The sequence below is a fragment of the Bradysia coprophila genome, unplaced genomic scaffold (genome assembly GCF_014529535.1).
Source record: "Bradysia coprophila strain Holo2 unplaced genomic scaffold, BU_Bcop_v1 contig_232, whole genome shotgun sequence".
NCBI classification, from domain to species: domain Eukaryota; kingdom Metazoa; phylum Arthropoda; class Insecta; order Diptera; family Sciaridae; genus Bradysia; species Bradysia coprophila.
This window is the reverse complement of record NW_023503493.1, coordinates 22342408-22357332: the sequence shown is the minus strand read 5'-3', so window position 1 is coordinate 22357332 and position 14925 is coordinate 22342408. Positions and strand designations below refer to the sequence as shown.

General features: G+C 37.0%; 2 protein-coding genes across 2 annotated transcripts; both read left to right on the top strand.

The window, feature by feature from the left end:
* The first annotated feature begins 2039 nt into the window (after positions 1 to 2039).
* Positions 2040 to 4699, top strand: LOC119075590. Its single transcript, XM_037182059.1, has 6 exons — positions 2040 to 3211; positions 3281 to 3424; positions 3476 to 3621; positions 3681 to 4002; positions 4064 to 4205; positions 4268 to 4699. The coding sequence occupies exons 1-6, from the start codon at positions 2040 to 2042 to the stop codon at positions 4697 to 4699; spliced, it is 2358 nt and encodes a 785-aa protein (XP_037037954.1).
* Positions 4700 to 10865: 6166 nt separating this feature from the next.
* Positions 10866 to 14914, top strand: LOC119076345 (CD63 antigen). The gene is made up of 7 exons (XM_037183040.1): positions 10866 to 11014; positions 12583 to 12659; positions 13078 to 13266; positions 13332 to 13502; positions 13572 to 13659; positions 13715 to 13845; positions 14559 to 14914. Exons 2-7 carry the CDS (start codon positions 12591 to 12593, stop codon positions 14628 to 14630), a joined length of 720 nt encoding a protein of 239 aa, XP_037038935.1. The 5' UTR covers positions 10866 to 11014; positions 12583 to 12590; the 3' UTR covers positions 14631 to 14914.
* Positions 14915 to 14925: the final 11 nt, after the last annotated feature.

Genomic DNA, 14925 nt, shown 5'->3' with positions numbered 1-14925 from the left:
ATGGGCTATGTAGGACTAAGGATCTGGAAGCTATCCGAGAAAAACGGTATTTTATACTGTTGATCATAGCCTCAATTAAAAAAGATTACTTTGATGAAATTTGATTTTGTTTGCTAGTGTTGGGAAATCATATAAGTTTGTTTTCGACGTGCATGAAACTTGTAGGAAGAATAATTTCATCATTCGATGCCCATCTTCTAACTTGTAAACATCTCTTCCTAACAACTTGATAGTTGACTATCAAATTTGATAGTTGACTAACAACTTGATAGTTGACTAAAAACTTGATAGTTGACTATCAAATTTGATAGTTGACTATCAAATTTGATAGTTGACTATCAAATTTGATAGTTGACTATCAAATTGTTTGTCATTTATCAAGTCGGTAGTTTTTTACTCCCTTTACAACCACATCTTACGCCAGCAAAATGCCTGTTATCAAATTAGCACACTTTGATTAAAAAGTGTAACAAATTTTAATAAAAAAGTTAATTTTTTGCAGGCAATATAAGATGAATTATCTCAACTAATTTTTGAAGTTTTTTTTAAATACAAGGAATTAAATGAATATTGTAAAAATTTTACTAGTTTGAAGGTTTTGTGAAAGGTAAATCGAGGGATTATTTTTTATCGGTCTACCAATAAATTTCTCCTTTTACAAATATTTTTAATCGCTTTACCATTATAGAGTGGTACCAATTTACCGAAAATATTGGTAAACTGAGTTATTTTTAACGATGAACCAAAAACTAATTAAGTTCATTTATTACCATGTCACCATGTGAAGGTATATTAAGTACCGGGGAACTTCCTTTTTTTACGCAAAATTGTAAGAGAAGAACATCTATCGCACTTTTTTATTTTGTGAAAAAGTCCTCGTTCCACATTCACAAAACAAACTCCGCATCTACTCTGATGCAGACCAGAGAGCCGCCGATTGTCAGCCGGCCAAAAACGGCGGCTGACGGCTAAAACGCCCGCCGCCGCCGCCGGTGTTTTTGGTCGGCTGAATGCGGCTAGCCGCCGACAGCCGCCGCCAGTGCTTTAGGTCGGCTGACTCGGCGGCTGATATATTTTATTTGACGATTAATTAAAATTTTTGAATTAAAATGTATAACAACCTTTTTAAATTGATTCTATTTTAGGACAGAAAAAAAATGAAAAGAAAAGTTGAAAAATTTCGTAAAAGGAAAAATATCTCAGTTTTAACTTTTTTTTAATTTTTTCTTGACCCTAAATAGCAGTGCTACCAAATGTGATCCACGCAACCTAACACATCGACAGATGACTGAAAATTAGCAGGAATGATAGTTCTTTGAAAATACTTTTAAGGGGCCATTCACAAATTGCGCACTCTCAAAATTCGGAATTTTTGACCCCCCCCTCCCCCCTTGCACGCTTTCGCACGCTTTTGGCACACCCCCCTCCCCCCCCTGAAATTACGCACGAATTTTTTAAAATAGAAAAAATTGAAATTTAATTCCAACATATTTAGTTTTATTGTAATAAAACGATTTTTTCGAAAGCACAAAGTGCAGCCTTCAATTTTACAATTTACACTATGTTGTTGATAACAGGTTTGGGGAGTAAACAATAGATAAAAGAATATCTAAGCGTTGGTGGTTGCAAAATAAAATTCTCTTCTCTCTCTGCTGTTAGCAATCAGTTGATAGATATCGGTCATCGTGGCGCGTTCTAAATGTGTTCGATATAAAATGGCAAACAAACGTTGTGACAATAAACTGAAAGAATTAAAACAAAAATATGCATTCGAAGCGAGTATTTGTGATTTAATTCCCTACGAAAATATACCAGATTCAATTAGTGATATATTACGTGACTTAGAAAGAATCAATTCAATTATTGAGAACAATGAAGACAGTGACGTCCGCAGCGTGCGTGAAAAATTAAAACAATTGTTGAACGATATCCTACAATATTTACAAGAAAAACTTGAAAATTTCCTAAAAATCAAATTAGACCTGAATGGTCAATAATCAGTAGTGATCTCGTATTACTCAACGTGTTGCGTGATTAAAATGAGTTCCATCAATAGAGGAAAATTGTATAAAGACTTATTTTGTGCTTATTCAAAAGCATATTCCGAAACAAAATCGAAACAATCGATTCAGGACAATGTGAACAACATTTGGTCAAACATCAAAAACGATTCAAATGTTGCTAGTCTAATTGAGGCTAGAATTTCTGAACTAAATAAAATTAAGGCAAGAAAGCAGGTTAGTCTTCATACACTTAGGCTTCGTGCCAGTGAAAAAGGAAATTTTTTTAGTGTTAAAGCACCTGAAGAATCGACAAATCGATCAAGTCCCGTTGTCGAAAATGAAGAAATAGTACATCCAACGACTTCTCAAAAAACAGCCGCCTCGAATGTTATTGAAGAAGAAGGTGCACCATCAAACAAAGAAACACAAATCGATGTAACCGACCAGGTACAGAGCGTTAAAGCCAACCCAACTCCAGCTCAATGCAGCATAAAAAGTGAGATTGTGGTGTTACTATCAGATGTTAAAGCATTGAAAATGCGTCGAGATTGTGGACTGTTGACCGAAAATATGGAAAGTGAACTGAAATTAAAGACAAAGAATTTAGAAGCATTAAGGAAACGACTAAAAAAGAAAGAGCGTGATATGATTCGACACCGGAAACGACGCCTTAGAAAAAAGCCTTCGCTTGAAAATGCATGCGAAAATAATCCAGATCTAAAGAAGAAATTGAGCATTCGAGGCAAAGTGGGCCGACCACGTATCGAAGAAGATCAGCCGTATCTTTTAAAAGCTATTATTGACTTGGCCATGCATGGGTCTGCAGCGCACGAGAGGCGTCGAGACGATTCCATAAGAACAGTAAAAACCCTTGATGATCTAGTAACAAAACTGCGCGAAGATTATGGTTATAATTTGTCACGGAGTGCAACGTATTTGAGACTATTGCCTAAGAGAGCTAATTCAACCGAAGGAAAGCGTCATGTCAACTCTGTTCCAGTGAAGCTAATCCGACCTGACAACGACTTGCATAAAGATCATATGGACGGAAGGTTTGCCAAAACAACAATCAGTCATATTGACAGTATGGCTTCGTTATTAGGGCCGAATGAAGTGACATACATTAGCCAGGATGACAAAGCTAAGGTTGCAATAGGCCTACCAGCGGCATCCAAACAAGCGCCATTGCTAATGCACATGGAGTACAGGTATTTATCAGATCAGTTAATTTGTTATAGAAGTTCATAGCAATAAGTTATCTCAAAAATAATTTGTAGAGTCAAGCTTCCCGATCACGACTTTGTGATAGCGAAAGGACACAAACTGACTCCATCGGTTTATGGATTTTGTCAAATTAAGGCAAACGGTGGTGGCGATGCGTCAGCGATAAGCTATTCAGGTCCAACGTTTGTGGCTATAAGGTAATGCTTACTCTAGAAACTGCATATGAGCCTACAACGATTTTTGTGCAGGTCATCCAAGCACTCTTCGTCTACAGCTTTTTCGCACGCACGGGATTTGGAACAGATCTACGAAAAGTCTGAATTCAGCGAATTTACACATACGACGATCGGTGGAAAACTGAAACCAAAACCGGTTCTTGTTTGTATTGTGGACGGTAAATATTGATTTTCGACAGTTTTTTTTATATAAATTCTATAAAATGTGTTGAAACAGGTGGGCCAGACGAAAATCCGCGTTACGAAAAGGTTATTAGCATGGCAGTTCATCATTTCGTGCAACTAGACTTAGATGCCATCATGATCGCGTGCAATGCACCAGGACGTAGTGCCTTCAACCGGATTGAACGGCGTATGGCGCCGTTAAGCAGAGCATTGACAGGCCTGATACTTCCGCACGATCACTATGGCACTCACCTAAACAGTCAGGGACAAACTGTTGATATAGAATTGGAGAAGCAGAATTTCTCATACGCCGGCAAGGCTCTAGCAGAAGTCTGGTCAGATACACTTATTGATGGACATTTGACTGTAGCTGAGTGAGTATCTGACAGGAAACGAGATTTTCTGAAACCTTATTGTTTGCTACTTAACTTCCAGATATATAAAGCCTGAACAATCTGATATCGATCAGGCATCGATCATCTCGAAGGACGAAAAGTGGTGCAGCCGACATGTGCATCAGTCTCAGTATTTGCTTCAAATACTCAAATGTTCTGACAATCGTTGCTGTAACCAAGGCGTAGTTCTCTGTTTCGATTTCTGCCCAAGGACGGCTTGCCACCACCGTCGCCTATAATGCAGTCAAACGAAGGATTGAAACACGCCAACATCAACGATATTGAAAACTATGCGTCATTATTCGTGACGCTGGCACTACAAAAGATTGGGCATTCACATGCCATTTATGACACCTATTGTCCTTCGGTGCAATCAAAACTCGATTCACGAACATGCTCGTGCAATCAATATTTCAGTTCCGTTGTCTCGATGAAACGACATTTGAAAGACAATTTTATTTGTAAAAAAAACATAAAGATCGTTAAGCCTGTGAAAATTCTCGGAACACGAGGGAATGAGTCGTTAGTTGTAGTCCGCTATAATGTTGAAGAAGATGTCGAGTGGCTTCCGAGTGTGGAGGTAGACGGTGAATTTTTAGATAAAGACGAACAACCTTCGAGTAGTATAATTTATGACAATGAAACAAGATTAAAACCAATTTGGAGAACTGTTTAATAAAGTTTTTGTACACAAAAACAGTGCGCACGCTTTTGTTTCTCCCCCCCTCCCCCCGCGCACGTTTTCGCACGCTTTTCGCTAACCCCCCCTCCCCCCTAAGGTGAGTGCGCAATTTGTGAATGGCCCCTTAAGTGGAGTGTAGTACAAGTGAAATTTATTCATTTGAATGTCTCAAAGTTAGTGTTGCCAATAGAATTTCACTTTTACTCCACTCCACTCAAAAGTATTTTCAAAGAACTATCCGTAGCTACTAACGGGCAAAGGTGGGCATCGCCCACCCTGAGCAGAGCAAAAAACCGGTTTTTCTTCAATTTCACCATATAAAAATATTTTTGTCGTACTTTTGTCCACCCTGATAGATCCAGCCAGCTACGGCCCTGCTTCCTGCGAATTTTCAATCTTTTGCCGATATGTGATTCTACGCTTCGACGAATTTCGGCAACCTTAAATCGCCTCCAAGAGGGTTTTTATTATTATTAAATAGGGCGTCTCCTTAATTGCTTAAGTAAACATGCACTTAGGCCGCCAGTGGGCCCATTGTGCTACCCATGTTATAAGTTATGCCAGTGTGCTACACTCCGTATTTTTGTTGGAATCTACCTGTACTACAGATGTAGTTTAGGATATCCCTGGGGTGTAACGTTTTGATTGTGCCGATTTTTATTGTAAAGTTGCCCAGGTATTTAAATCTTGAAGAAATGAATGCTGGGCATTGGCATAAGTAGTGGTCGGCTGAATCAATGTGTTCCCCACATAGATCACAACCCGCATCCTGTCTTTTTCCGATGTTCGTAAGGTGTTTGTTAAAGTCAAAATGTCCCGTCATTACTCCTGTATATACCTTAAGTCTAGTTCTGCTCAGATTGACTAAAAACTTTGTGTGGTTTTTACGTAGTGAGATATTACTCTTTGATTGTCTACATCCTTCATGATTTCTCCAGTAATCAAAGAATCTATGATGCCTGTATTCATTTATTTTGTGCTTGATGATAGAGGTTGGGATACCTATAAGTGGCTCTGGAAGCGGATCAACTGTCATGAGTGCTCCTTGTTTAGCCAACCTGTCAGCTATTTCATTTCCTGCAATATCCGAATGTCCCGGAACCCAAGTAAGATTTACTCTATTTACGTGTGAGAGATATTCTAGTGATTCCCAGCATTTTAGCGTTAGGGCTGAATCGATTTTAGGTGTTCTTAAAGCTTTTATTGCAGCTTGACTGTCTGTGTATATTGAGACATCATGATCTTCAATTTCCTTTTTTGTAATTTCTTCACAACATTTTATTATTGCTGCTACTTCAGCTAGATATATTGAGCAGTTAATCCCTAGGGGGATTGATAGTTCTACATTTAGTGTTTCGCATGACACTCCTGCGCCAGCAGCGTCGTTCATAAGAGAACCATCTGTATAGAAATTTGTATTGTTGATGAGTGGGAGTATTTTATCATTCCACTGCGATCTTTCAGGAATAGCTATTTCGAAGCTTCTCTCAAATCTGTACGTCGGTGTGATGTAGTCTGTTTTTGAATGAATGGTGGCTAGACTGGGGATCGTTTTCGACCTAAACCAGATAGCTGCGTGACCAGCATCTCTAAATTTGACTGCTGAGTTTCGTGATAGTCTGCTTAGTACTAACAGCGCTTCTGATTCTACCATTATATGTAGAGGTGTTAAATCAAGGAGTGCTTCTAAAGCTACTGTAGGCGTCGAGTGCCATGCTCCAGTAATTGCTTTACAGGCCAAGCGTTGAAATTTATTGAGTTTGTCAATGACCGATTTTTGGCCACATTTATGGTTCCAAAGAAAAGAACCGTACAGTAGTATCGGTCTTATTACCGATGTAAAGATCCAGTATAGGACTTTCGGAGAGAGGCCCCACGAGTTACTATATGCTTTCCTACATTGCCAAAGTGCTATTGTAGCTTTGTGTATGCGGTTGTCAATGTTCGGTATCCAACTTAGTAGGTAATCTAGTATAACACCTAGGTATTTTACTTCATTAACGAATGAGATAGGAATTCCATTTACAGTTGGAATGATTATTCCATCGACTTTTCTTCTATTGTTCCTGAAGAGTATCATTTTAGTCTTCGCAGGGTTTATTTCTAGTTCATTTCTGGTACACCAGTTTGTAACTCTATTCAACACATCCTGTAAAAGCTCGCAAAGAGTTGGAATAAATTTACCTCTCAAGATCGTTGCTAGATCATCCGAGAAGCCTTCCGTCTGATATCCTAAATTGTTGAGCGATTCTATTAGTTCGTCTATGACTAGGCACCATAGGAGAGGTGGAAGTACACCGCCTTGTGGGCTTCCTTTAGTAGTTGTGATTGTTAGTTTAGAATCTCCATATTGAACATATACAATTCTGCATTTCAGCATATAATAGATCCAATCCGTAACACCTGGATCAATTCCGAACCTGTGACAGGCATTTATTATGGCTATATACGTAATGTAGTTAAAAGCGCCAGCGATGTCGATGAAACAGCCAAGAGCATATTCATCCGAGAGGAGCGCTGATTCAATACATGTAAGGACATTGTGTAAGGCGTTCTCACATGATTTCCCTACTTGATAGGCGTGCTGTTTCTCATGCAAGTTTTTTGAGCGGAGTGGCTCATCCCTTAGGTAGCGGTCAACGAGTTTTTCGAGGGTTTTCAGAAAAAAAGAGGTAAGACTAATAGGCCTGAAGTTGTTAGCTTTTGAGTAATCATTATTACCTGGCTTAGGAGTGAAGGCTACTCTGGTTCCTCTCCATCTTTTGGGTACATATTTGAGAGTTAATGACGCCCTGAAGATATGACGAATTCTATCAGTAATCAGGTCAAGCGATTTTTGAATAAGAGCGGGAAATATACCGTCTTCACCTGGTGACTTGTACGGAGCGAATGATTTAGCTGCCCATATTATTCTTTGGTTGGTAGTTATCTTGTCGATTAATTCACTGTTTATTCCAGCTGTTCCGGTGGGAATATCTGGTGTGGGTTCATCAGAAGAGTGCACTTTACTACCAGGAAAATGCGTAGCTACAAGATGCTTGTACGTTTCATCTAAATTATTAGTATAACTGCCCGATGCTAGCTGTAGAGAGCCTACTAACTGAATCGGATCCTTCGACAGAATTTTGAACATTTTAGCAGAGTCTCTTAATTTATCTATAGCTGTGCATTGCTCTTTCCAGCTTACTCTTTCCTTCTTTTTTAACACCTTTTTGTACTCTCTTTGGAGACTAAAAAATTGGTCCCATGTACCAGTACTTCTTGGTGATTTAGCCCTGTTGAGGGCTCTTCGGAGATCTGTTCTTAATTTTTTGTCTTCTGACGTATAGTAGGGGACAGACTGTCCCAATTTGTGCTTGTGTAGAGGGCAAGCTTTCTCATAGGATTCCATGATAGCGACATGAATTCTGTCAACTTCTTGATCTAATTTTACAGTGTCAGAAAGAATGTACTCCTCATTTTCGTGAGGCATTTTGGATTTCAAAAACTGGTGGAAGAGATCCCAGTTTGTAGCAGCTGGATTTCTAAATAGCTTAGGAGGTGGTGAGTCTAGATCCAGATCAAACCGAATACACTTATGATCCGATGTAAGTATCAGATCTGTGACTTTCCATTCGTAAATGAATGAGAAGAGATCCGACGATGACAGCGTTATATCTAAAACTTCTGATCTATTCTTTACTACAAATGTTGGCCTACATCCTATGTTGTTAATCATCAAGTCTGTTGCTATAATGAATTCCAAGAGGTTTTTACCTCTGTTATTAATATTCGTACTTCCCCATGCATAGTGATGTGCATTTGCATCGATGCTGCTCAGGTGAGGAACGTTGTTAGACTTGCAATAAGTAACTAAGTTGATAAATTCTTCCGTTGGTGGATCGTCTACAGAATCAAACGGAAAATATGCGGAACTTACTATAATTTCTATATCCTTACCACACTTTTTGGCTTTAAGGCGTACTACGCTAAGGTCCCTTGTGCATAGTTGGTAGAGTGGTTGGATTATCCAATCCTTAGAAATGTAGATACAGGCACGAGGTGTGCCTCCAAGAGGGTTACTATTGAATAAAAAAAACTTATTTTTTCATCTAGGAGAACCACTTGAGAGGGTAACACCTGACAAATTCAGACTTTCGTGTTTGAGACACACTGAAATGAAAAAACTTTCACACATGTACTCTACATTATATTCTTTAATACTTCAGCTTTTGTTTAAAAATATGCAAGAAAATGTATACTACACTACTACAGCCGCCGCCAGTCGACTTTTTTACCGGCGGCTAAGCCCAGTCGCCGCCACCTCTATTAGAACGGCTAAGCCGACTCAGCCTCCGGCCGCCAGTTCTTTTGGGACGGCTAGCCGCCGCCAACGATTTTTCCTCGGCTCTCTGGTCTGCTCTGATGTAAAAATCAAACAGAATAATAGACAGCTCATACGAGTGGGAAGTTTACGGCCAGAGCGAAGCGAGGGTCGTTATCTACACGAGTCATATTTTATTTATAATATGAGGTTGATGCTCAAAAAGTGGTCAAAAATAATTCCACCTTACCTTCGATGGTTTCAAAGAAAAAAAAAATTGTCAAATTTTACTGTCATTTGCCTGGAGTCATTAATATAGTAAATATATTATGTATTAAATGTGACAAGTTTCCATGAATACGTCAAAAATACATTTAGAAAAGTGTCAGTCAAGGGACCTGACCCGCCTAAAAGGTGGGACCTAGTTTTGAATGTAGACAATTTTTATATGCTTTGCAGAATTTGCAAAAATTTTGGATACAGATATTTGTAACTTACGCCGCCTGTGTGCAATGTCGTATGAACGCATTTTATCGCACTAGTGCAATAGAGGATTTGCAAGAGCTTTTATCGCACTAGTAGTGCGATAAAAGCCTCGCGTTACTGAAGTCACTCTAAGATTATCTTCGGTATTTATGTGATTATCTTCATTGCATAAAATGTTGTATGCAACACGAATCGTATGCTGGTATATTATCGCACACGATGTCTTGCCAACCTGGATTGGCTATCTGACATCTATTGCGATAATATACCTTCATACGATTCTTGGTACATAAATAACTATTAGAAATTAGATTTTTTATCGATAAAAAATGAGGAACTACTGTTAAAAATTTATATATTACCGATAAAGTATAATAAACTGACGACAAAAAATGATAAATTATCGATAGAACATAATAGAAAAAAGGATAAAAGATCGCTAAAATGAGCAATTTATCGGTATTTTAGTACTTTTTATCGGTAAAAAGTAATCGGAAGTTTTGTATATTTCTACTTATGTAGTTATTCGCGAATTTTCCTATCGGTGCCTACTTTAATATTTTTTTCGGTAGCGTGTTTATCGGTGGTGCTCATTTTATTTATATCTCTCTGTCGAATATAAATATCCCCCGTTTCTACGGCCAATACCCTCTCTAGCAACCAGACTTCGTTTTGACGCAGTCAAAATGCCACCTTATTTTAACAAATGTGACACTGACTTTTTCTCGTAATAGAGTTGCCGTGCCGCGCTCTTTTTTAAAGCAATATTAACGTCACACGAAAAAGACAAACTTTAAACTTTATTTCATTTTTGCACACCAAAATAACGGAACAACACACCAAAAAAAACGTCACAATCACAAATTATTCATTTTCGAACACCGAAATGGTTAATCAAGACGTAATATTTTCAACATAAAAAATGAAATCGCTGCTCATACTTCATTTAATTTATTTTTAAAAGTGTAAAATTTTCTATGACAGAATACACTGTAAAGTTTTACCACGTTAATTTTCCTAGTTTGGTTGCTAGAGAGGGTATTGCTACGGCGCATTTAGAAATTATTTCTATTAAAGGACTTGCGTCACGTCTGCTTACTAACATGCAGGCGTTAAGCGGTGCGGCATTTCACTGTTTTTTGTTAAATTATTCTTGTATTCTTGTATTCTTTAATACTTTTATTCTGGTTACACAGCATCCCAAAGATCTTATAAGTGACTTCATATTAACTCTAGCTATCGATATTAATTTTCGTAGGCTATTCGCACTCGTTGTCAAATCGTTATTCTCATTATTAAAACGTGTATGTTAATTAAAATGTATCACTCAAACCAACACATTTCAACCGTCGAATAAACATTACACACATGCATGAGAGTATCGATACGACGTTGTTTTTTTTTTATTAAAAAAGATTTGGCCTTTAAAACTTAAAAAACAATTTTGCTTTTCAGTCATATTCAGAGTGTTGTTCTGGTTCACGTTCGTTATTCGTTTCGCTGATCTCGCACTTGAAAAGGTATAAACGCTAAAATAATATACTGGAGTTTTATCACAAAACAAAAAAAAATATTTTTTATTATTTGTTTTAAACATATTATACTCACTTAATTGTGTTATCGAATTTCGTCGTCATGAATGTGTACTGTGTGTATGGAAATTCATCTCACACGAAATGTAAAAAAAAATTGTTTCCAAAAGCTGGTTAATTTATGAAAAAATATTTTTTTTCCTTTGTTACTTTTCTTGTTAGCAGAGGGTAATATGTGGATGTTTTATCGACTTGACAGACAATTATTTATTTTTTGATATCGAAAATAATGAATTCAATGCGTGGCACATTGTCGCAATGTAAATGCGCTTAAAAATTTGTAAAGTTTTCATTCGCTTTTCCGCTAATTGTTTCCATTGATATATTGATAGTGGTATAACAACCAATTAGATTTTTGGTTCATTTTGTGCTGACTGAGTCATAATTACTTTAAGCTATAATCGTACAATGTGGCAACAAACATTACTATCAGAGCTTAGATCTGTTCCAGAGTTTTTTTTTCGAACATTAATTAACATAATCAGAATATAAACGATAACTAAGTTGCAAGATATTGGTGAATTTTAGTTCGATCGTTTAGTGGAGCGAATTTTTAATTTGATTTTGATAAACCGGCAGATGAATTTGGAATATGCATACTCTGAAAATGAATATCAACGGATATCACTGAATATAAATGCAACAGTTTCAGCAGATGTTTACGTTGATTACTTTCCAACTGAAACCCGACATCAACTTTGATTGCTAAATTGCTGATAATTTAGATACAAATCGCGTGAATGCTAACAAAAATTATATTTCCGCTCAGCACTAAACGAAAATCTTCGGCTAAATATAAAAAATAATTTTCAACGCCGATCGACAACAGGTAATAACTATTTGGTAGTGAGTTATTCGACTGTAACGCTATTATGTTGAGCTTTAAAAAATGTGATCAAATTAAGTCTAGGAATAGTTTTTCAACCGAGTATGGTAAAAACATTCAGCTCTGTCTCGTGGGACTTTTTGCTAACCAATATATAACTACAGTGAGAGCATTATAATTCGATCGATTGTCTGTGTTTTAAAATAAATGTAGGTTTCGTAGAAGCATTTGAGCCATATCCATTGAATTATAGTATAGAAGCTTACGGTTTTATCGGCTTTACCTCATGCAAATGCACACGTGCGCAAGCTTTAATACTGTAATTCAATGCAAATGGTTCAAATGCTTCAATCAGAACTACTTTTATTTTAAGATACAGACAATCGATCAATTTATAATTCTCTCGCTTTAAATCATATCTCACTCACACCGAATCTTCAATTGACTAATTCCTTCTTAATACCTTACTGAAATTCGGCAAAATTCAATTTTCATGAAAAAAGATCAAATTTTCGCCCCTGTAAGTACATATTACCGAGTTTTGTCCATATGTTGAGAATAACCATGATAAATTTTTTCAGTGTTATATATTCAATGATTGTTGCCCCGGAGACCCTGAATAAGTGATGGTTTCACAGGTTTATTAATAATTTTTTCTTAACAATTCTAGAGACCGAAATGGCAAATCTAACGGGCAGTGCAAATTTCGTTAAATATTTACTATTTATACTCAACTTTTGTCTTGTGGTAAGTTTTCAAACTTTGATAAAGTTTAAGATAACGTCGTACAGTGGCAGGTACCTGCGTTAGATTTTTCTTGGTATGACGCTGTTGACTCGCTTTATTGTTCTTTTTGATATCGCAAGTTTGTAATTTTGAACACTCATCACCTATATGCAAATAATCAAATAAAACGCGAGATCGTCAAACAGATGCTGTTTAAGTTTTGATATAAAACCTTAACGTTTTTAACAAGAAATTAATTTGGTTTCCTCTCCGATATTTTACCTTGAAAATCTTATAGCCGGTTCATTCAAAATCATTGAATCAGCAGACAATATTAATGAATAATAAAACGCAAATAAATCGTTGACGATACGAAAACACAATTAAATTCGTATGCAAACAACTCACATTTTAAACCGATGTTTACTTCATCGCACAGATAACGGGCATTATAATTTTATCAGTCGGTGCCACAGTGCAGGGAGTATATCATGGAATTAACGGATTTCTGGACGATAATTACTTCTCCATACCAAAGCTATTGATTGCTATTGGGGTAATCATATTCATTGTGGCATTTTTCGGTTGTTGTGGCGCAATCAAAGAGAATTACTGTATGGTATTGACGGTAAGAACGGAACTGTGACTAGTGACTACCGTATATTATCAATGTTTTGTGACGAGTTTCTTTAGTTTGCAGTCCTAATGATAACCATATTTGTTATGGAACTCTCTGCGGGCATCAGTGGATATGTGCTCCGAAATGAGGCTGCACAAATGTTACGAGTCAATCTGCAAAGGACTATGGGCGATTATAAAGATCTAAATTATATTGCTGCATTGTGGGATGAAGTGCAGAAAGATGTTCGTACTCCACATATTTATGAGGTGCAATAATAGAACTTTTGAAGATTTTTTCGATTTCATTTACAGTTCAAATGTTGTGGCCTAGATAATGCAACTGATTGGGTAAACTCACCAATTGCTGGTGTTCCAGTGTCTTGCTGCCAAATCGAAACAGGTATAATGAGGGATAATCCGATTCGTCATATCGTTTAATTTGCCCTTGCTTTTAGGAACCGTCACAACAGTAAACTGCACCACAGAAAATGCTTTTGATCGAGGTTGTCTGAAGTTGCTCACGACATACATTGAAGAGCATGCAGTCAGCTTAGGCGCTGCTGGTGTAATAGTGGCTATGATTCAGGTATACTTAGTGCGAATTCATTCGGCTCTGGCTGATGTCAAAAGTATATTTTCGCTCGGACGAGAAAGTGAGATTAAATTTATGATCCGATCTGCTTAAGGTCAATCAAAACTAGTTCAACTTACCTAAACTTGATCACGACCTGAACCTGAATTTACATTTTGTCACTGCAAGTTTAGTCAGTCCAGATCAACCTTAACACGATCTGGATTAAATCAGGTTTTCTTATTTTCAGATGAAACCCAACCTGTTCTGAGCTCTAGTTCACTTTGAATTAGGTGACATTCTGTCAGGTATTCTCCCCCATTTTCAGTAGTCATTGCACGTTTTAGTGTTTCTTACATAAAGTAAGCTATTGTGTCGAAAAAATCGTTTCTAGGATAAATGTGGGTCTTTTTCACGCAAAGAAGTTCAGAAAACGAACATAGAATGACCTAGCATTAAAACTGTGATTTCATTAACCACCGAATATTTTCCACGTTAATGTTAGGAGCAGTGCTATGTCTGCAACTATAGCAATTCATTGATTTGACGAATTCCCTACCTGGTGATTTTATCTTCATTTTTCTAATTTATAGGTCACTTACTCCTCCTTGTGGTTTACTTACTTTTTAGTTTTGAATCAATAATCCACACCTTCAAAGGAGTAGCAACACAAATTTTCCTCCTCATTTTCCGTGAATTTTAAACTCGGTTTTTCTCTCTTTTTTCAGCTGGTCGGTGTATTCCTCACTTGTTACATAGCTAAGAAAATCAGGCAGACATATCGTCATAGCAGCTTTTGATCGAAAATTGAGATGCCATATGATTCATGCCGAATTGTAGTCATTTCAGTTCGGATGAAATTTGATCTTATCAAGACTACGCTCATGTTTTAAGAAATTTTAAGTTAATTTTGATCCCAAATATTATTCGATCTTGATGATGTGTAAATAATCGAGAATCTGTGTGGTTGCATTTGCACGACATTTTTTCCGATGAAACTATAATACCTAATTGTAGGACTGTTGTAATTTGATTCGAATTGTTTGTAGAAAATAAAATTGAATTCAAATTAACGAATGAAAGTCAAACACAAAA

Bases quoted from the DNA above. Each gene is read 5' to 3' on its own strand.
- LOC119075590 (XM_037182059.1), top strand. From the start codon at position 2,040: ATGAGTTCCATCAATAGAGGAAAATTGTATAAAGACTTATTTTGTGCT. The intron at 3,622-3,680 runs GTAAATATTGAT...GTGTTGAAACAG, and splicing joins TCTTGTTTGTATTGTGGACG to GTGGGCCAGACGAAAATCCG. The intron at 4,206-4,267 runs GTAGTTCTCTGT...CCTATAATGCAG, and splicing joins ATCGTTGCTGTAACCAAGGC to TCAAACGAAGGATTGAAACA.
- LOC119076345 (XM_037183040.1), top strand. From the start codon at position 12,591: ATGGCAAATCTAACGGGCAGTGCAAATTTCGTTAAATATTTACTATTT. The intron at 13,660-13,714 runs GTATAATGAGGG...CCTTGCTTTTAG, and splicing joins TTGCTGCCAAATCGAAACAG to GAACCGTCACAACAGTAAAC. The intron at 13,846-14,558 runs GTATACTTAGTG...CTCTTTTTTCAG, and splicing joins TAATAGTGGCTATGATTCAG to CTGGTCGGTGTATTCCTCAC.